Source organism: Microcaecilia unicolor, chromosome 4 (assembly GCF_901765095.1).
Source record: "Microcaecilia unicolor chromosome 4, aMicUni1.1, whole genome shotgun sequence".
In the NCBI taxonomy this organism is placed as follows: Eukaryota; Metazoa; Chordata; class Amphibia; order Gymnophiona; family Siphonopidae; genus Microcaecilia; species Microcaecilia unicolor.
The window spans coordinates 44,045,953-44,069,153 of NC_044034.1; the positions used below are offsets into that span (position 1 = coordinate 44,045,953).

The window sequence follows — 23,201 nt, forward strand, 5'->3', positions numbered from 1 at the left end:
TGCTCAGGTTTTTCTCATGCACTAAAGCCATTTTTACCGCAGCCAGACTCCACCCCCGCTAGCCCCCCTCCTCCTGGGCTTACCTTGAAGATTCCCTGGTGATCCAGTGTTAAGTGGACGGGAGCAACGAACACTCGCTTCTGCCCATGTCCGAGGCTGCTACAAAATAGATGCCACGACCTCTAGTGGCAGCCTTGTGGTACTTGTTTCTCCTGCTGGCCATTCCTCTCCTTATATACCCAAGCATCCTTCTAACAAATCATCAAAACAACCATCATGTTCCTTCAAAAAGCAGAGTAACATAGTAACATAGTAGATGACGGCAGAAAAAGACCTGCACGGTCCATCTAGTCTGCCCAACAAGATAAACTCATATGTGCTACTTCTTGTGAATACCTTACCTTGATTTGTACCTGCCATTTTCAGGACACAGACCGTAAAAGTCTTGCCCAGCACTGGCCCCACCATCCAAACACCAGCCCCACCTCCCAATCTCGGCTAAGCTTCTGAGGATCCATTCCTTCTGCACAGGATTCCTTTATGCATATCCCACGCATGTTTGAATTCCGCTACCGTTTTCATCTCCACCACCTCCCGCGGGAGGGCATTCCAAGTATTAAGTATTAAGCAGAGTTGCCTTTCTGGTTTTTCTTTCACTTTTCCCACATTTTCTTTTGAGGTCTGTATCAACGAGATCATTAAGTCCAGGGAATACTTGTTCAGGATGGTTTCCCATTTGCGCATAAAGGGGGAGATTCTATATATGGCGCCTCAAAAAAAAAGCGTATTTTGTAATCGGCACCTAGATTTAGACGCCGATGATAGAATACACTTGGTTGATATTTCAGCGCCTACATCTATGCACATCCATTTACACCAATGAAAATGTGGCGTAAATCCCGGCGCATAGATTTAGGCGCACTGGGCCACATTCTACAACCAGGCGTGTAAATTTCAGAATGCCCATGAAACTTCCATTTCCACACCCTTTTTTTGTCTGCGCGCATTAGACGTTCAGTGCACGTCATTACAGAATATACTTAAGAGTTGTGTGCCTAAATTCTAATCAGTGCCAATTAGTGCTCATTATTGTTTAAGTGCTATTATCATTGCTCATTAGCTTGTTGAGTTACATGCACTGTTATGGAATCTGTGCTGATATCGGTGCAGATCTCTAGGTGCGCTATATAGAATCTAGGAGAAAATCCTCATCATCTGTTTATAGTTTACCTTCCTTTTTGACTCTCAGGGGTCCTTTTACTAAGGTGTGCCGAAAAATGGCCTGTGCTGTTGTGAGCATGTGAATTGGATGTGCACAGGTCCATTTTTTAGCGCGCCAGCAAAAAGGCCTTTTTTTTGGACGCAAATGGTCGTGCGGCAAAATAAAAATTGGCGTGCGCCCATTTTCTGCCTGGGACCTTACCACCGCCCATTGACTTAGCGGTAAGGTCTCATGCATTAACCGGGTGGTAATTGTCAGTGCACGTACACTGCAGATTACTGCCCGGTTAGCGCCACATGGTAGAAAATAAAAAAATATTGTCTTCCGCGCGTATCGGATGCGCATACAAAATGGAATTACTGCCTGGGGCATGCAGTAGCTCCAAATTGATGTGCGTTGTACGCGCGTAAGCGCCTTAGTAAAGGGGCACCCTTATTTTCTCTTTGTTATTCTTTGAATTCCAAAATCAATTCTAAATCAGTTCCAACTAACATGACGATTTCATTAGAAAATTCAGATATTTAATATTACAAAATCCAGTATGCATTCTCAACTTGTGCAAACATTCTTCAATATATAAAGGCGTTTTAAAACTTTTCCAAATTGCAATCCTTTAATAACACTTTTATCATATTTCGCAGTCACGGATGTCTCCACCAACATGAGGCATGTTTTGCAAATTGCTGCCTCAGGGTGTGGTCCGCCAAAACCTGTATTCAAAGATTTGCACATACTGCATCAGTGCCTGCCACATTCTGTGCGAATCTTTGAATACAAGTTTTGGCAGACAAACCCTGAGGCAGCAATTTGCGAAACATGCTGCACGTGGGTGGAGGCGTCCGTGCACTGCAGAATTCGATAAAAGTGTTATTAAAGGATTACAATTTGGAAAAGTTTTTAAATGCCTTTTTTTAATAACTGTAATCCCGGTAGCAAACCTTCAGGGGGTGGTAGGCTCCCTTCAGCAGTCCACAAACAAAGTCCTTCCAGACAACACAGCTTTTAGTTCCCAACAGTTTATTTCCCCTCCTCCACAAATCTCAGTTCAAGGGGGTTAAAGTCCCATTCAGTTTCAAAACAAAGCAACAAGAAAAAAAACTTCCCTTTAAATCCAAGTTCTCCCCAGTTCGACAGCCTGGGTTTCAGTTTTAAAAGTCTTTCCGCTTGGGTGGTTGCAGAATGGCAGTACACCGCCCCACAACACAGCAAATTGACTCCTGTGACCACCCACTGCCTTCAGTCCCTGCAACTCTGCCCCAAAGCACAATTACAGTCCATGTCAACCGGTTCCTCCAAACCTGGTGTGCTGGGCCCTCCAGACTCTCCTTCCTCCAAGCACTCCATTAACTCTGCTTCTCTGCTAGGCTGTTGGTTGGAGACCTCCTCCCCCTCCCAGGTGGAAGGAATCTTGTACTGATTTCTAACCCAAGGGAATTGAGCTTTGTCATCACGGCTCCCCCTTCTGGCCCTCGTCTGCCATAGCAGCTGCTCTTTCCAGTCCTTTTCCTCCTCCCTTCCACGTGGTGTCCCTACCGGGTTTTGGGACCTACCCCCCCCCCCCCCCCGATCCCTTCTCTCAGGGCCTTGTGGGGAATGTAGTCTGGCCCCATACCTCCTCCTGACCTGCTTAGACCCTCCAACCTCCTTACACTTTATACACTGAAGAATATTTGCACAAGTTGGACGACTTCCCTATGAAGAAAGACTAAGGAGGCTAGGGCTTTTCAGCTTGGAGAAGAGGCGGCTGAGGGGAGACATGATAGAGGTATATAAAATAATGAGTGGAGTGGAACAGGTGGATGTGAAGCGTTTGTTCACGCTTTCCAAAAATACTAGGACTAGGGGGCATGTGATGAAACTACAGTGTAGTAGATTTAAAACAAATTGGAGAAAATGTTTCTTCACCCAACGCATAATTAAACTCTGGAATTCGTTGCCAGAGAACGTGGTGAAGGCGGTTAGCTTAGCAGAGTTTAAAAAGGGGTTAGACGGTTTCCTAAAGAACAAGTCCATAAACCATTACTAAATGGACTTGGGAAAATCCACAATTCCAGGAATAACGTATAGAATGTTTGTACGTTTGGGAAGCTCACCAGGTGCCCTTGGCCTGGATTGGCCCCTGTCATGGACTGGATGCTGGGCTCGATGGACCCTTGGTCTTTTCCCAGTGTGGCATTACTTATGTACTTATGTACAAGTTGAGAATGCATACTGGATTTTGTAATATTAAATATCTGAATTTTCTAATGAAATCGTCATGTTGGTTGGAACTGATTTAGAATTGATTTTGGAATTCAAAGAATAACAAAGAGAAAATAAGTATTGAGGACAGCTGGGTTTATTGGATGGGATGTGCTGAAACATCTCACGGTAGTGTGCATTTAGTGTACGCTAATCCCGAGCTTAAAATAGTTTTTATTTTTTAGTGCCGGAGGCGTGTCATTGGGTGGAGAGTAGGCGTGCCCTGCGCTAATCAGATAGCGCGAGCACATTGCCGCGCACTGCCGGATTAGCGTGGGAGCCTTTAGTGCCTACAAAATAGGTGACAGTATGGGCTTCCACGGTAACGTCCATGTGCTTATTGAGAAATTAGCGCGTGGCCATTACAGAAAAATACACAAATGTGGCCTGTGCGCTAAAAGTGGCCACAGCGCACAGGAAACCCATGCGTTAACAACAATGCTGGCCACTTTTTAGCACAGTTTAGTAAAAGTGCCCCTTAACTTGACAATTTCATGGGTAGGAAGTAAGTTCTGATATCATCAGAGAGATTCAAAAGAAAAAAACAGCCAACTGTGTTGCAATGTGAGCATCCCCACTAAACAGCTGCTAGTGAATGGTGTGTTGTTCCATCTCAGACACTGTGAGCTGCTTTTTGGAAAGAGAAGCAGCAGGGTAGGAACCGTTTGCCGAGAAGCAGTGTCCAAACAGTTCACAAAGGAGTTCCTCATTAGATTCACAAATTTCCTCCTGGCACAGATTTCTTGGCCGTCCAGTACCAAAGATCATTGCTGCTCATTCATATTCCTCTCATCCAGAAAGTGCCCCCTGCAAGAGAAGTTCTTTCACGCTCTGGATTATTTATTCCTGCCTTTCATTCAACACAGTTCTTTTAGAAAAGCTCTTACAAACTGGAGCCTGAGCCTAGCCTACGGATTGTCATATGAGAACTCAAGTGTCCTTTCAGAAATGTATGGATGTCTATTTAAGGGTAAAGCATCATGGAATTGATATGCTGTATTTCTGTGCTACAACCAATGGTTTATGCATTATGGGGTCCTTTTACTAAGGCATGCTAAAAGGTGGACCGTGCTATCTTGAACATGCTGTGGCCACCTTCAGCGGGTCAGTAAAATGGCCATATTTCTAGAGGGGGGAGGTTTGTAATGGTGCCGTGACAAGTAACATTTATATATAATTTATTTTATGGAATAAACTGTATGCGATTGATATGTCCTGATGACCAAGTTACTTCCTTGTTTGATTTTTTTTTTTTGTAATGTACAAAAAACCGTTTTGGGTAACTTCCAATATAACTATTCCTCAGTTGTATAATATCACTAAAAAGAATATTTATTTATTTTATTTATTTACATCAATTTATATACCGTATCTTATTGCTACTGCAAGACAGAACGGTTTACAATTTATAAAAAAAAAGCAGTACAATAAGTACAAATTGGACAAACATTAGAACTCCAATCATTACAGGAAAGCACAGCAAACCCAACAAACTAGCTACATAAGATGAAAACAATATAACTCATGATTAATACACAGGAGAACACTGCAGATACAAAATTAAATACATAATATAATCTACACAGACAGATAATACAGTTTTGACTTAGTATATATTACAGATGCCCATTTATAACCTTTCTTCCATTATTCTAAATTCTGATCTACATACTCGATAAAGTAGAAGGTTTTCAAAAGTTTCCGAAAATGAAAGTAAGATTTCTCAAGTCTGATCTCTTTTGGAAGGCCATTCCAAAGAGAGGGAGACAGATAGAAAAAAGCCGAATTCAGTGTAGATTCCCATCTAGCCCTAGCAAGAGGAGGAATCACTAACCTGTTATCTGTCAGGGATCTAAGGGTTCGTGTGGCAGTGTAAGGAATAGTTAGATTTGACAGATAGTCAGGATTTAGTGTATAAAAGGCCTTATGGGTCAAGACTAAGGATTTAAACTTAACTCTTGCTTCAACTGGAAGCCAATGCAGTTGATGTAGCAAAGGTGTTACTCTGTCATCCCTCCGGGCCCTACAAATCATACGTGCTGCAGTATTCTGTATTCTTTGTAATCGCTTCAAGCTAGCTTGGGTGATCCCTGAATATATGATATTACAGTAGTCTAAGCGTGAGGTAATATAAGCAGATGTCAACGTTTTAAGGGAATCCTTACTAATTGAATTCCTAACTGACCGAAGTCTCCTAAGATGGAAAAAAGATTTTTTCACTACATCAGATATTTGTTCCTCGAAAGTCAGAGCAGAATCAATTATAACCCCAAGGTATCTAAAAGATTTAACTGTAGGGATGTTCTTGCCAAATAGCATAGGTACCACTGCTGGACATGTGCCCTGTCCTACTATCCAAGATGTTATAGTCTTATCTGGATTTAATACTAATTGATATGTTGTGAGCCAGTCTGCCACTTTATCCAGACAAATTTGTAGTGGTGTAAGATCCATATTAGATGGTTTAACATAATGTATAAGAAGGAAATCGTCCGCATAAGAATAAAAACTAATACCCATTGTTTGAATGAGAAGTGCCAAGGGACTGACATATAGATTAAACAGTAATGGGGACAGGACCCCACATGGTAGATTACTACAACTTTTTTTTATTAGAAACAACAACAAAATATATTGTGATTCATTACAAACCATGTTAAAACCCCTATTGCATCAATCATGTATCACACACCATTTCAATATACAAAGACTTTCTTACCTACATGTACATTCAAATACAATATTTATATAAATGTTCATCAATATATACTTTTAGCTATACCCACTCCTAATTTAAACAAACCATCTGGTGGAAAAATCCAAATTCTCCTGTATTTGTAAGTCCAATGTTCAGTCACAGTCAGGGGTGTGCTGGTAAATTTTTAACAACAGGCTCTCTATCCGAGCATAGCTGGCCCTGAAATTTGGGGGACGGGGGAATACATGCCTCTTTCTCCCCTCCCTTGTGCGGGCACGCTAGGCATACCTTTGCTGAGCCTCACCAGCCAATAAATGGACTGCCACCATTCTCTGCTGCTTGTTTCTGGCTCTGAGCAGCATGAGGGAGCCTTCTTGCACTTGCATGAAAAGTCCCAGCCTGATGCTCAGAGTCAGAAACAAGGAGCAGGGAGCAGCAGCAGTCTATTTACTTGGCTGCTGGGGCCAGCATCACTGCCAGCAAAGTAAAAGAGAATTCAGGAGGGGGCCCAAGCCCACATTTTGGGAGTCAGTTGTTAAAGTAGCCATGGGGAGGCCTACTTTAACAACCGGCTCCCAAAATTCTTAAAAACTTAACAAATGGCTCTTGCGAGCCCGTGAGAGCCTGCTCCAGCACACCACTGGTCACGGTCAAACCTGAGCCTATTCCATCCAGAAAAGTGTGAACCTTTTGGCCACCATGCCAAGCTGATAAGAAGTTCTAGGCTCTCTGATCATTTTCCCAATTCCTCAGGCATTTTTACTTCTGGAGGCTCTCTTCGGCCAGGAAATGTGGTTCAACATGCCTGGTTTGTTATCCAGGAACCAGCATTATTCCTGGCTGTGCCCTGATCCTACCGCTGGAATGCTCCAGCACTAACTGGGGAGTGCTGTGGTGATCAGAGCAGATATTGTGGCATTGTTCTGTTAAATACTTCTGAATATCTGCTCCTGAGCCAGCCAGCATGATTTAATCATGCAGGAGACTCTCTTGCCTGGTTAAATTGATTTCAGTGCCGCAGGGATCTGTACTGGGACCGGTACTATTTAACATATTTATAAATGATATGATGAGTGAGGTGATCAAATTTGCAGATACAAAACTATTTAAGGTTGTTAAAACACATGCAAACTATGAAATATTTCAGGAAGAGATTAGGACATTGGAAGACTGGGTGTCCAAATGGCAGATGAAATTTAATGTGGACAAATGCAAGGTGATGTCCTTTGGAAAGAATAATCTGAATTACAGTTATGTGATGCTAGGGTCCACTTTGGGGGTCAATGCTCAAGAAAAAGATCGGGTGTCGTAGATAATACACTGAAATCTGCTGCCCAGTATGTGGCGGCGGCCAAAAAAGCAAAGAGGAATTATTAGAAAAGGGATGGTGAATAAGACTGGAAATACCATAATTCCTTTGCATTGCTCCATGGTGTGTCCACACCTTGAGTATTGCGTTCAGTTCTGGTTGCTGTATCTCAAAAAAATATATATAGCGGAATTAGAAAAGGTTCAAAGAAGAGTGACCAAAATGATAAAGGAGATGGAACTCCTCTCGTATGAGGAAAGGCTAAAGAGGTTAGGGCTCTTCAGCTTGGAAAAGAGATGGATGAGGAGAGATATGATTGAGGTCTACAAAATCCTGAGTGGTGTAGAATGAGTAGAAGTAAATTGATTTTTTTACTCGTTCCAAAAGTACAAAGACTAGGGGACACTCAAGGAAGTTACATGAAAATACTTTAAAAACAAATAGGAGGAAATTTTTTTTCACTTAATGAACAGTTAAGTTCTGAAACTCTATGCCGGAGGATGTGGTAACAGTGATTAGTGTATCTGGGTTTAAAAAAGGTTTGGACAAATTCCTGGAGGAAAAGTCCATAGTCTGCTATTGAGACAGACATGGGAAGCAATTGCTTGCCCTGGGATTTGTAGTATGGAGTGTTGCCATGATTTGGGTTTCTGCCAGGTACTTGTGACCTGGCTTGTCCATTGTTTGGAAAACAGGATACTGGGCTAGATGGACCGCTGGTCTGACCCAGTATGGCTACTCTTGTGTTCAGTATCACCTCTGTGCTTCTGTGGAAAATGGAAATAGAAGCCGCACGCTTCTTAATGGCTGTGCGATGATGTCATCAGGGGGTCTGTCAGGTATGCCGTATGGTCATATTAGTGAGGGTCGAATAATCGAGACTGTACTGTACTAGCCTAAAAGCACATTCGTGTGTATCAACAACTAGAAAAACTAAAGGTGGACAAAGCCATGGGACCGGATGGGATCCACCCCAGGATATTGAGGGAGCTCAGAGAGGTTCTGGTGGGTCCTCTTAAAGATTTATTTAATAAATGCTTAGAAATGGGAGAGGTTCTGAGGGATTGGAGAACGGCGGAGGTGGTCCCTCTTCACAAAAGTGGTGATAGGGAAGAAGCTGGAAACTACAGGCCGGTAAGCCTCACTTCGATTATTGGAAAAGTAATGGAAGCGATGCTGAAGGAAAGGACAGTGAATTTCCTGGAAGAAAATGAGTTGCAAGATCCGAGACAACATGGTTTTACCAAAGGGAAATCGTGCCAAACGAATCTCATTGAATTCTTTGATTGGGTGACTGGAGAATTGAACCGTGGATGTGCTATAGACGTAATCTACTTAGATTTCAGCAAGGCTTTTAACATGGTTCCCCACAGGAGGCTCTTAAATAAAGTGGATGGGCTGAAGATAGGACCCAAAGTGGTGAACTGGATTAGGAACTGGTTGACGGACAGGCGCCAAAGGGTAGTGGTGAATGGAGTTCGCTCGGAGGGAAAGGTGAGTAGTGGAGTGCCTCAGGGATCGGTGCTGGGGCCGATTCTGTTAAATATATTTGTGAGTGACATTGCCGAAGGGTTAGAAGGTAAAGTTTGCCTATTTGCGGATGATACTAAGATTTGTAACACAGTGGACACCCCGGAGGGAGTGGAAAACATGAAAAAGGATCTGAAAAAGCTAGAAGAATGGTCTAAGGTTTGGCAATTAAAATTCAATGCGAAGAAATGCAAAGTGATGCACTTAGGGAGTAGAAATCCAAGAGAGGCATATGTGTTAGGCGGTGAGAGTCTGCTAGGTATGGATGGGGAGAGGGATCTTGGGGTGATAGTATCTGAGGATCTGAAGGTGATGAAACAGTGTGACAAGGCGGTGGCAGTAGCTAGGAGGTTACTAGGCTGTATAGAGAGAGGTGTGGCCAGCAGAAGAAAAGAGGTGTTGATGCCCCTGTACAAGTCGTTGGTGAGGCCCCACCTGGAGTATTGTGTTCAGTTTTGGAGGCCGTATCTTGCTAAGGATGTAAAAAGAATTGAAGCGGTGCAAAGAAAAGCTACAAGGATGGTATGGGATTTGCGTTACAAGACGTATGAGGAGAGTCTTGCGGACCTGAACGTGTATACCCTGGAGGAAAGGAGGAACAGGGGTGATATGATACAGTCGTTCAAATATTTGAAAGGTATTAATCCACAAACAAACCTTTTCCGGAGATGGGAAGGCTGTAGAACGAGAGGGCATGAAATGAGATTGAAGGGGGGCAGACTCAAGAAGAATGTCAGGAAGTATTTTTTCACGGAGAGGTTGGTGGATGCTTGGAATGCCCTCCCGCGGGAGGTGGTGGAGATGAAAACGGTAACGGAATTCAAACATGCATGGGATAAGCATAAAGGAATCCTGTGCTGAAGGAATGGATCCTCAGGAGCTTAGTCAAGATCGGGAGGCGGGGCTGGTGGTTGGGAGGCGGGGCTAGTGCTGGGCAGACTTGTACGGTCTGTGCCAGAGCTGGTGGTTGGGAGGCGGGGCTGGTGGTTGGGAGGCGAGGATAGTGCTGGGCAGACTTATACGGTCTGTGCCAGAGCCGGTGGTTGGGAGGCGAGGCTGGTGGTTGGGAGGCGGGGATAGTGCTGGGCAGACTTATACGGTCTGTGCCCTGAAGAGCCCAGGTACAAATCAAAGTAGGGTATACACAAAAAGTAGCAAATATGAGTTATCTTGTTGGGCAGACTGGATGGACCGTGCAGGTCTTTTTCTGCCGTCATCTACTATGTTACTATGCACCGAAACTTAGGCATGCCCACTTAGGGCAGGTCATTAGCTGGTGTAAGGTGGTGCACAATGCAACAAGTGCAACTGATAGTATTCTATAAGTTGTGTGCATCGCTGAGCAACACCTATGGCCCACCCATGCTTCACCCCCTTGGAGTTATGGGCTAAGTGATTTTCCAGCTTATTTTCGGAAGAGATCGCCAGCCATCTTCAGATGCAAATCGGGAGATGGCCGGCCATCTCCGGAACCCGGCCAAATCGGTATAATCGAAAGCCGATTTTGGCCGGCGCCAACTGCGTTCCGTCGCGGAGCCGGCCAAACTTCAAGGGGGCATTTCGGCAGGGTAGTGAAGGGGGGGGGGGGGGGGCGGGACGGGGTGTGGTTACGGGATGGCCGGCTTTGCCCGATAATGGAAAAAAGATGGCTGGCTCTGAGGAGCATTTCGCCGGCTTCACTTGGTCCATTTATTTTTAGGACCAAGTGTCAAAAAAGTGCCCCAATTGATCAGATGACCACCGGAGGGAATCAGGGATCACCTCCCCTTACTCCCCCAGTGGTCACCAACCCCCTCCCACCCCCAAAAAAAATTTTTGTCAGCCTGACATGTCATACCCAGCTCCCTGACAGCAGTATGCAGGTCCCTGGAGCAGTATTTAGTGGGTGCAGTGCACTTCAGGCAGGTGGACCCAGGCCCATCTCCCCCCTACCTGTTACACTTGTGGTGGTAAATGTTGAGCCCTCCAAAACCCACTGAACCCACATGTAGGTGCCCCCCTTCATCCCTTAGGGCTATGGTAGTGGGGTAGAGTTGTGGGGAATGGGTTTTGGGGGGGATTTGGGGGGCTCAGCATCCAAGGTAAGGGAGCTATGCACATGGGAGTAATTTTTGAAGTCCACTGCAGTGCCCCCTAGCGTGCCTGGTTGGTGTCCTGGCATGTCAGGGGGGCCAGTGCACTACAAATGCTGGCTCTTCCCACGACCAAAAGGCTTGCATTTCGCCGGGTTTGAGATGGCTGGGCCCGGTTTCCATTACGGCCGAAAACCGAAGCCGGCCATCTCTAAATCCAACGATCCCTAAACCCGGCAATCTCAACATTTGACCTACATGTTAAGATTTAGCCGGCGCCGCCCGTATTATCGAAAGAAAAGATGGCCGGTTCGGTTATGCCCCTCCACGGCACATACTTTACAGAATAGCGCCATGCAAATGGCAATTATTGAAGCCAATGGTGAACTTAAGCACTAGTATTCTATGACTTATGCACATATTAGTCTGGCAGCACGTATTCATATATTAAGGCTCTCTTGTTGTTTTTATCAGTAGGCCAATTTATATTATTATGGGCATATGTTTGATTTAGTATGCGTGTTTTTAACAGTTGTGTTTTTGAGTATTAAGGGCCTTGTTTACTAAGGCGCGCTAGCATTTTTAGCGCGTGCTAAAATGTAGCACGCGCTAATGCTAGAGAATATAGTCCTATGGGTGTTTCTAGCATTAGAGTGCTCTAAAAACGTTAGCGTGCCTATGAGTGCAGCTTAGTAAAAAAAGGGCCCTAAGTATTTTATACCTGTTTAATCTAATAACAACAATTTTTAAATTAAACGCAGTTCACTATAGATTTAGTTTTTTGTTTCATTATTAATAGTGGTCTAGGTATTACTATTAATTTTAAACTCTTCTTGTTGTATTCACTGTGATGCCATCACTGGGTTTTTTTTTTGTTTATTGCGGCTGTTCCCTAGAGTCACTTGGGGGAGGGAAATTGGTTGGAAATGGAGTTCTGTGAAGCCCAGTCTCAGGGGGGGAGTGTTTGAGAAAAAAGTGTTGAGGAAAATGTTCCTGGTTGTTGAATGACAGTGGGAGAGGAGTTTTAAGAGTCAATACATATTGTTACATAGTAACATAGTAGATGTTGTTAGGAATAGCATGAGATCTTTGGTTGCCTTCACTCCCCCCCCCCCCCCCCCCAGGACCCATGGGAAGAGGGGGTATCTCGGAAAAGCCAATAACCTAAGGTTGGATATAAGCAGGGCTTTTTTTGAGGGGGTACTTGGGGGTACTGAGTACCGGCACCTTTTCCATTGTCTGCTAAAATTGACCCATGGACCCAGTGGTGTGCTGGAGCCGGCTCGCGAGAGCCGGTTGTTATTGTTTTCAGAATTTTGGGAGCCGGTTGTTAAAGTAGCTACTTTAACAACTGGCTCCCAAAATTTGGGCTCTGGTCCCCACCTGGCAGTGTCGACGGCGTCCCCTGTGCCTTTGGGCATCTTACCGGCACACGCAGCATTTCTTCTCTTGTTTCTCCTCCTCCCCCCAACCTCTCTTCTTTAGCTTCGCGCGAACCGCGCTTAACACTGCTTAAAAAAAAAAATTACACATCAGCAGGAACAGGCTGCTTCAGCCAATCCCAGGGGCCTTCCTTCAGCCCTCGGGGGCGGAACACGCTGAAGGAAGGCCCCTGGGATTGGCTGAAGCAGCCTGTTCCTGCTGACGAACACTGCTTAAAAAAAAAAATAAACGGAGAAGACCGACGACGAGGCAAGAAAGTGCGAGGGGAGAGAGCAGAGAGATGCTGCTGGGGGGGTAGGGGAGAGGGTGGCTGGAGGGGGGCAGGGGAGAGAAGAGAATCGCTGGGTATGGGTGGCTGGAGGGGGGCAGGGGAGAGAAGAGAATCGATGGGTATGGCTGGCTGGAGGGGGGCAGGGGAGAGAAGAGAATCGATGGGTATGGGTGGCTGGAGGGGGGTAGGGGAGAGAATCGCTGGGTGTGGGTGGCTGGAGGGGGCAGGGGAGAAAAGAGAATTGCTGGGTATGGGTGGCTGGAGGGGGGCAGGGGAGTGATGAGAATCGATGGGTATGGGTGGCTGGAGGGGGCAGGGGAGCGAGGAGAGTTGTTGGGTGGGTGTGGATGGCTGGAGGGGGGGCAGGGGAGCAAGGAGACTTGTTGGGTGGGCGTGGATAGCTGGAGGGGGGCAGGGGAGTGAGGAGAATTGTTGGGTGGGTCTGGATGGCTGGAGGGGGTGCAGTGGAGCGAAGAGAATCGCTGGGTAGGTGTGGATGGCTGGAGGGGGGCAGGGGAGCGAAGAGAATTGCTGGGTGTGTATAGATGGCTGGAGGGGGGCAGGGGAGCAAAGAGAATCGCTGGGTGGGTATGGATGGCTGGAGGGGGGCAGGGGAGCGAAGAGAATCGCTGGGTGGGTATGGATGGCTGGAGGGGGCAGTGGAGCGAAGACTTTGCTGGACATGGATGGGGGAGAGGGAAGGGAGAGAGAAGAAATGCTGGACATGGATGGAGGGGAGGGAGAGTGAGGAAGGCGATGAGGGAAAAGGAAGAGAGGAGAAAAACTGCACATGGATGAAGAAAATAGGCAGAAGCTGGATCCTCTGGACAGTCAAGTCTGCGGAGGACCAGAAATGAAGAAGAAAGGAGGAAAGGAAAGAAATAAATGGAAAGGAAGCCCTGGAAACGGAGTTAAGAGGACAGATAGCAGCAGAATCGGATACTGGGCCAGCATGATCAGAAAAACAAAGTCACCGGACAACAAAGGTAGAAAAAAATCATTTTATTTTCATTTTTCATTATAGTGTTTGGAATATGTCCACTTTGAGAATCAGGTGCTCAACATTAAAAGTTTATATTTATTTATTTATTTATGGCATTTTATCCCACATTAAACATGAATTAGATTGGAACCTGGGATCATAAAATATTTTTTTTCCTGGAGTAATGCATTGCCCCCCCCCCCCCGGCTATAGCCAGCTCTGCAATTTGGGGGGGGGGGGGGGGTGCAGAGGTGGACCAGGGAGAGAGCCTGTTGTTATATGTTATATATTTTTGTTTTAGACCCCTGAGGAAGGCCTTTTCGGCCGAAACACGGACCGTGTTGGGTCGTAATAAATTATTTTGGTTTCCAACATTTGTGGCTTCAGTCTGGTCCTTCTGGATAGCTTCCGCTCGTTTTGTTTTGTTGTGTTTTTTTGCGGGAGATTTTGGACTCTCTTTGTTGTTGTTAAACATTTACCAGCACACCACTGCATGGACCCCAAGTTTTAATGAAATAGCTCAGGCTCTACACACCAATTCTGCCTTGTCATAGGTTCTGTGACTAGTTGCAGGGGGCCTGGCTATTGTGGGGAGGGTCCCTCAGTGATTACCCCCACCCCTGAAGGGGGGGGGGAAGTGCACTGGATATAAGAGGAAGCTATTGCCAACCACAGCAATAACTGGAGTGTGCTTTGGGTGGGTGAAGGGGAGCCCAGCCCAGAAGCAAGAACAGGAAGGAGCCTTTTTAGTGGAAGAGGGTGCAGCTCCTGCCAGTGCATCTCTGGAGGAGGGGACGGAGAGGGAGCTCTGATCCCAGAGGAGTTTGCTTGTGATATCCAGTGCTATAAGCACAGCCTTAGATGGGCAAAAGGACTGAAGGAGTAGTAGATTTGTATATACTTTAAGACTGTTAAGAAAAGCCGTTTATCAAGAGAAGTCACAAGAGACCTTCTACTAAATACTAGATTTACATAAGGATTTGTGAAGTTTGAACCAACTGCTTGTTGCAGAGTTCAGTAAAGTTGTTTAGCATAAAATACCATCCTTGGAGTGAAGAGTGTTTTTTTGGAATGACAGTAAGATGTCGCTCCTGGACTGGTGAAGGACGCTCAGTAATACCTGGCTCAACACCCTATGACCTACCGGAGTAAGTCTGGCCTCGGCCTACACCCAAGCTTGAGTGAGAAAAGATAAAGCTGCCTGTGTGATTTGTTTTGTGACCCGGGTCAGGGGTGCCCGACCCCCGAGAGCTAGTCAGTGCTCCAGGATCCAGGGAGTCCCGGGTTACATTTTGCTTTTAGTATATAATTTTATAAATGATTTAATTGTGTTTGTTAATTGATTCATTTTCTTTATTTTGTCTGTTTTTGTATGCGCAGGGATTGACCCCTGAGGCAGGCGGTATACCCACCGAAACTCGGACAGTGTCGGGTCATCTGTTACTTATTGTTGGTGCTTTGGAAATAAATTTGGACTTTTATTTTTGAACATTTCTGGTGTGGAAGCTTTGTTCATCCCCACTTTTCGTTTGTTTTATACCTAACATTATGTACCAGCTTATAGAGTTGCCCTTTATATATCATGCAGAGATCCATTGTAATTTATGCAAACATGATGCATAATTGCCACAGAATCTTGAAAAATCCACTCCAGGGACACATCAACGAAGGGTAGGGAAGTTTCTGCTTTCAGGGGTCTTCATTACTACTGTCACATTTGTTGAATGCTCCAAGTTTTCTTTCATTGTCTCTGAAAATAAATATATTTTGGACAGAGGCATAATTAAGAGCAAATATAATTTCCGGGCACAAGATAAATATGTGTAATCTGTCACTATGTAGCAGGTTCTCAGGGAAAAAAGGGTAACCCCCTCCCCTTAGATCAGAGTGAGTTATGTAGGGATTTCACACACTGTGCCAAGCTCCTCCTGTCCAGCAACAGGGGCTAGGAAGAAGGAAAGTTGTGCCAGCTATGGACAGAGCTGTTTAAAACTGAAGCACTTCGCAGTAAGTTGATTACTCGTGAGAAAGTGCTCACAGGGGCAAAAAAGGAATGCTTTCCATAGCAGGTGACTTTCAGTCATAAAATCCTCTGGAAACAAGTTACTGGAAACTGTGACAGAAAATGGCACTTAACATTCCCGGCCTAGTGGCTGTGATTGTTTTTTATGTCATCATCTTAGCAACTGGGATTTGGGCTGCTTGGAAAACCAAAAAGGAAGAGAGGAAAGGAAATCGAACTGAAGTAGCCATCGTGGGAGGCAGAAACATGAATTTCATTGTCATATTGTTCACCACAGCGGGTAAGTTGGTTTGATGAGGTAACATTAAGTTTTTTCTCTCGAATCAGAGTCCATCCAAACCTTAAGGAAACTGCAGTGAAGAAGAGTTCAGTTCATTAAGCCATTTAGAATGACAGGAACTTGTGAACTTCATGTAGTTTGGTGTAAAATGGTCTGCTGTTTTGCTTGTGCTGTCTGTGGTCTGTTGCACAACACTTTTGTCCTGGACCTAGCTGGAAATCTGATGTCTTCATGTCTTGCCCAGTCAATACATTTTAAAATAAAACAAATTGCTTGTAGACATATGACATTTTTTCTCTTTTGTATTCCACAGATTTTTTTTTTCCTTTTGTACCCCTGGTACACCTTTACACATTACATGGCATTTCAATAAATTTGCCTTGGAATATAACTGTAGAAGTCAACGTTCAGCATGGTTTAAGCAGACAGGAGAGACTTCTGCCTGCTTAAACCAAACTGAGCTGACTGGCCACCAATATTCTGCCGCTCTTAACCGAGCAGCACTGTTCCCTTTAAGCTGAGCAAGTGTCCGTCAACTGCATTGCTACCAGTAGGGGGTGGTGTTTCAATGTTGTGCTTTCAATCTCGAGGGACAGGCAGGTTCCCTGGAGTTTGCAGAACTTTCCTGTCCCTCACTATTGAAAACATGACAGTGAAACAGCCCCCCCCCCCCCCCACTGGCAGGACTGTAGATGGAGGACTCTCGCTCTGCTTAGAGGGAACAGTATCGAGTAGTGCTCTGAATACTGGTTCTGACAGCCCAAGCACAATCTGCTTACTGCTGGGGCAATCTGGGGGGTGGAGTCAGGGAGGAACTGGGAGATATGCGGACGCCAGCAATATTCAGTTTCAGTAATCGCATACCTAACTAGGCAAGTGCGACTGCAGAAAGGACAGTCCTAACTGCCAGGTTAGGTATGTGGATATGGCATTGAATGTCATCCATACCTACATAACTTCCATGTGTTGCCACGGACACAGTATTCAGTACCATTGCTCGGACATGGCCAGCATTAAATATCTGGGTCTATTTTAGCTGACTGTGTAACATATAGTAACACTAGTAAAAAAGCCCCGTTTCTGATGCAAATGAAACGGGGGCTAGCAAGGTTTTCTTCTGTGTGCATGTGGGAGTGTGTGTGTCCCTGCCCTCTGGCCTCTCTCCCCTCCCCCCTCTGAGTCCTTCACTGTTACAGAGCCAGCGATTTGATTTCGTGCTCTGCTGTTTTCCTTCACTGACTGTGTTACAGAGAGGGCGGGGCAGACACTCATAGGGAAACCGGATATCTCACCCCCTTCACACTTCCGGCTGGAGGCTTCATAGAACGTTGGTGTTGCCTTTTATATAGAGAGAAGATAGTAGATGACGGCAGATAAAGACCTGTACGGTCCGTCCAGTCTGCCCAACAAGATAAACTCATAGTACAAGATATGATACATATACTTGGTCTTGATTTGTCCTTGCCATTTTCGGGGCACAGACAATAGAAGTCTGCACGGCACTGGTCTTGTTCTCCAGTTACAGAAGCTGAATATGTTCAGCCATGAGCAGGTCACAGACGAAGTCTGCTCATGACTGGCTTCGCTTCCCAATTACTGGTGTTGCCACCTAATCATTGCTAAGCTTGTTTGGTTCCACACCTTCTATACAGGATTCATTTGTATTTAACCTGTACATTTTTTAAATTGCAATACCGTTTTCATCTCCATCACTTCCCGCAGGAGGACATTCCAGATATCTACCACCCTCTCCTTGAAAAAGTCCTTCCTGACATTATTCCTGAGTCAGCCCCCCCCCCCCCCCCCCCCCGCAACCTCAATTCTTGTGGTTTTAAGTGCTTAGAAAAATGCTCACTGCTGTCAGCTGAATACTGACTGGATAGTTTCTAGATGAGTGCTTAATACACCACCCTCTTCAGACTGTGGGGTTCTCTTATGGTCTGAATGGTAAATATCTACTAGATAAGATACTGAAGAGGCAATATTTAGCCCTCGGGGGCTGGTGTTAATTTAAACACTGGCTGCCGTGGACTTTTCTTTCCCCTGATGTTCAGAGCTGAATGTCTGGGTATAATGTGCACGCTGGCATTTATCTGGGTACCGTTTTGCTGTCCTAATTTTATCTGGTTAGTTAACTCAGGTATACATATAAAGTATTACATACCATGTAAATGAGTTTATCTTGTTGGGCAGACTGGATGGACTGTACAGGTCTTTATCTGCCGTCATTTACTATGTTACCAGTTAGTGCACTGAATATTTCTGCTAACCAGGTAACTCCTATCCAGACTCTGCCTCATACCACCCCGGCATCGCCTGGGTATTCAGTAGCATTAGTTGGGCACGTGCCACTCAATATCTGGGTTTAGCCTGGTCAACGGGAGCTATCAGCCCCTGAATTTCTGTCTTGGAAGCAACTAGAAAAATAATTAATCCTGACAGATGAGATTGTCGCTTTTGATTTTGGAATCTGCACTGGCCTACATTAACACATTCTGGGATACATGCCAAGCACTGGTGTTGTCTGACTGGACTTGGGCAACAACAGTGAAGCTGCTTATGGAGGGTAAAATTTGTCTGCCCTGGAAAGGTTCAGGTTGCTTGTTTTTTTATCAAATTGGCTGTCTAATGGTACCTCAGTTCCCGATTGGATCCACAGAAGCTTAGCTGAAATTGGGTGGCGGGGGGAAGAGGGGTTGGTGGTTGAGAGGCTAGGATAGGGGAGGGCAGACTTATACGGGGTCTGTGCCAGAGCCGGTGATGGGAGGCGGGAAATACTGCTGGACAGACTTATACGGTATGTGCCCTGAAAAAGACAGGTACAAATCAAGGTAAGGTATACACATATGAGTTTATCGTGGGCAGACTAGATGGACCGTGCAGGTCTTTTTCTGCCATCATCTACTATGTTACTATGTATGATTGTCCAGAAAACTGATCATTTTGGCAGAATGTTTTCCTATGTGGTGTCTCATTGGTTTAGGATTACAGATGACCCTGTAGTCAAAGGATCTGAAAATAGGAGCAGAAAAGAGAACGAGCCAGAAAAATATTGAGGGGCCCTTTTAAATAAGCCGCGTAGGCGCGTACGTGCGTCCTACATGTGTCAATTTGGAGTTACCGCCCTGCTATCGCGGGGCCCGGGTGGTAATTTCATTTTTTTATGCACATCCGCTACACATGCTGGAAAATCATTTCTTATTTTCCTGTGCACGGCGGAAACCAGGCAGTAATCATCATTCTACGCACGTAGACGATTATTGCACGGTTACCACGTGAGACCTTACCGCTAAAGTCAATGGGTGGCGGTAAGGTCTCAGACCCAAAATGGATGAATGCTAATTTTTATTTCGCCGCACGTCCATTTTTTGCAAAAATTTTTTTAAAAGGCCTTTTTTACAGGCACGCTGAAAAATGGATCTGCGCACGCAGAAAACACATGCCTACACTAGCACAGCGCACCTTAGTAAAAAGACTCCTTAGTAAGAGGACACTGCAGCTAGTGTATCTCAGTAACCCTTTTACTAAACCGCTGTAAAATTTGTAGTTACTGCAGCTTAATGCGGAAATATACCTTGGTAGCTGCAAATGTTATGCATGAACCAGTGTGTGTGTGTGTGTGTGGGGGGGGGGGGGGGGGGGGGGAGGGGGAGGCAACCAGCATTTTCTAAGTCTGATCCCTGGCTAATGCTTCCACCACTGTCTGTCCATGCCATGTTCCCTGATGCAAAAAGCATAGTAACAGTTAAATTACCACAAAACCACTTAACAGGGCTCTATGTTAGCCCCGAAGATCAAAAGTAAACACAGGCACTAGAGGCTATTAGCATGGTACTAGCGCCCACATTTACCAGCACAGAATGATCAGAGGTGTCTAGCACAGCAAACGAGTGCGGCAGGCCTTAGCTAAGATAGCTTGCAAATGTAGCCAAGCTCATTTAAATTAGGTCATTTTATATTCCTCCCCAATGATCAGAAAAGAGTGCCCGAAACAAAGGTGCCTTACCACTGTAAAAAAATAACGCAGGTCTGAGCAGGAGATAGTGCACTAAATCCTATCTTCCAACACCCCTATCTTCAGTGTTGGACTTGTCCTTTGGTCAGCCTCTACTCTTGTTTGATTGGACAATTTGACGTAGAGGTTCTTCCTGTTTTGTTGTTCCGTAAGACAGGATTTCCCATGATTCTCATGCTTCTGTCTGCAAAAATCTACCAGTTTTGATTGCTTTTGGAAGCAGAAGAAAGCTCATGCAAGCCCTTCAGCGCTGGTTGTGAGAAACAGTGGGCCCGAACATGAAGCACACATTGGTGTTCTTGATCTGTGTTTAATTTTAAAGCGGTCATGCTTAAAAAAACAACAACAACAACAACAAAAAAAACACATTGGCGTCTGTTACTTACATCTAAATATAAGCACCCAGAAAAAAAAATTAAAAATGCTTATTTAGGCTGCAGAAAACAGACGCCAATGTGTGCTTCACGTTCAGGTTTTTACCAGGCACGTGCGCACAGGAGCTGAGCTTACCACTGAACTCTTCTGCGCATGCACCAAGCACAATCTTCCCACCGAACTCCCTAATGGTAAAGCTGTGAGCGTACCTATATTTGCATCTCATTAGCTTTGTGCATTAGAGCATTGTTCTTCTGCGCTGTTCTGACGCTATTTTTATGGTGTTATTCAGACTAGCACCAGAGTTTTGATCATCTGCCCCTAGATGCTTAAAGAGGTTTGGCAAAAGGGCCTTTAGTTTTTATCTCTCAGTAATGCCTGAAACATACAAGACTGAAAATCACTACTGTAGCCCCTTTGAAGTTAGGATCATAGCTATTTGTTGTGCAGCTCGATCTGAAAGGGTTGCACTTTGATAAATGTAAAATGGAAAGAAAAGAATGATTTCAGGTAGCTTCTCTGATATGGATTCTGTCAATAGAAGAACTGAATATGAATTGATATGGAGCTCTATATATTGTCCACTGTTCACTGCCCTCCTGTGAGAGTTTATTAAAAAAAATATATTTATAGACCACCCTGTCACATAATGCCTGAGTGTCACCCCTAGCACCCATCTGGGATTAACCCTGTGGCCGTCTGGAGAGTCCTACCCAGCACTGCTCATTCCTGCCTGCACCTGCGCACGTGCATCTACACTGGCATACCCTCTACCCGCCTACTGGGTCCCACTTGCCTCTGGGCAAGTCTCCCACTCACAAGTCATCTTCCCGGTGGTTTCTAGGGACACTGAAGCCACAATCCCAAAGTTCCTAAATAACACCCACAGACTGAGAAACTGCCAGAATTCTTAGTTCAGGACACAGAGCTAACAAATAGGTTCATTATAAAAAAAAAAAGTGAAACAATGAATGTTAAAAGTTTTAAACAGTAACAGGTAAAATAAGAAGTTTTCCATATTAAAGCCAACTAAACACTCTTTTACTAACTAAGTAGTACCTGCGGAGATCAGAAGAAATAACTGCTCACAGGATTTTAACAGGGTCTCAGTGCAGAGGTCTACCCCCTCCACACTCCTACTCTGAGACTGGAGAATTGCAGCAGCAGGGTTGCCAGGTGGAACATTTGTTTCCCACCCAAACGAGCCCAAATCCAGCCCAAAACCCGCCCAAAGTCAAACCCCGCCCCTGACACCCCCGCCGTCATCGGCCCCGCCTCCCCTGTCATCGGCCCCGCCCAGAACGTCACTAACCCCGCCCAAAACGTCACTAACCCCCCCCCCCCGCGGCCGAAAAAAACCGCTTTAAAAACCACTCAAAAGACCCAAAACAAGCCCAAAAAACCGCAACCCGCTGCGGGCAAAACTTTCCTGTGGCGGGTCGCGGAAAACCGCCCAATTGGGCGGTAAAACCGCCCACCTGGCAACACTGTGCAGCAGCACCTTCTGGGCTAGATCTTGTGCTTCAGGGCCAATCAGGGTACAGGGCATTAGCCCTTAGGGTTTCTGACCAATGGCATTGCAGGTTACTCTTTCCTCGGGGGTTTTCCTTGTTTCTTTGGGGAAGGTAAGCTAAAATAAAAACAGGCCTCTGCTATAGCTGTAGTGCAGACACCACCTGCTGGCCAAACAGGGAAATACCATGAAACGAAAAAAAGTGTCATAAGGCAATATTACAAATCACAAGCATGAAAGTCCCCTGCTTCGCCACACACCCATCTACAGATCCTGAGAGGTTTCCAATAAGCATAAACATGTAGCATATAAGAACAATAAAACCAAGTTGGTTTTTTTTTTTTAGAGGGTACTTAGGGGTACTGACACCTTTTCCATTGTCTGCTAAAATCGACCCATGGTCCCCAAGTTTTAATGAAAGAGCTCAGGCTCTACACACAAATTCTGCCTTGTCATAGATTCAGTGACTGGTTGCAGGGGGCCTGGCTATTATGGGATGGGTCCCTCAGTGATCACTGATACTCCACCCCTGAAGGGTGGCCTTGCATTTGGGTACTGGCACCTTTTTCACTAGAAAAAAAAATGCCCAGAATAAAACAAATGCATAACAAAACTCAACGTTACACATAATGAGCCACATTTTAGAACGGGCATTCAAATTGGAATTTAGGCATCCAAGTCAGGATATCTCAAGTTCCACTAGTATCTTACAATGGGATCTACTGGTGTAGAGCCTGTTCTAAAATACGTGGTGAAATGGATGTTTATGTGCTGGCGACATACAGCAGGAGCATCCATTTTAGAAACAGTCCCTTATATGGCAGACTGACCTCAACCACTGCATCTCCAGGATGCACCATGCAGGGCAGTGCATTTAAAGGTACAGCAGGTAGGCTTGAGGGGGCCTGGGGGAGGGGCTGGGAGGGAGCCACTGGACTCCAGAGATACAATTTTAGGGGAGGGAAGGGGGGGGGCACTAGACTACCAAAGAAGGGTTTTTGAAGTTGGGGGAAGGACATTCAGGAAGGGAAAGGGAGCTGATGCAAAAAGGTATCCAGGGCAGGATGGTTTTTATTTATTTATTTATTTATTTATTGCGTTTGTATCCCACATTTTCCCACCTATTTGCAGGCTCAATGTGGCTTACATAGTTTTTTAATGGCTTACATAGTTTTGTTATGACAATATCATTCTAGAATATCAGATAAAATTAGTAATGTGCAGAGA

The 23,201-nt window shown here is 45.2% G+C and overlaps 1 protein-coding gene across 1 annotated transcript in view; it reads left to right on the top strand.

Annotated features, from left to right (window-relative positions):
- Window positions 1–15,774: 15,774 nt before the first annotated feature.
- Window positions 15,775–23,201, top strand: part of LOC115468457 (high affinity choline transporter 1-like) — a 55,546-nt gene continuing 48,119 nt past the window's right edge. The window contains exon 1 of the mRNA XM_030200193.1: window positions 15,775–16,071. Within this exon, the coding sequence (XP_030056053.1) occupies window positions 15,894–16,071 (178 nt within the window). The 5' untranslated portion in view covers window positions 15,775–15,893. The remainder of the gene's footprint in view (window positions 16,072–23,201) is intronic.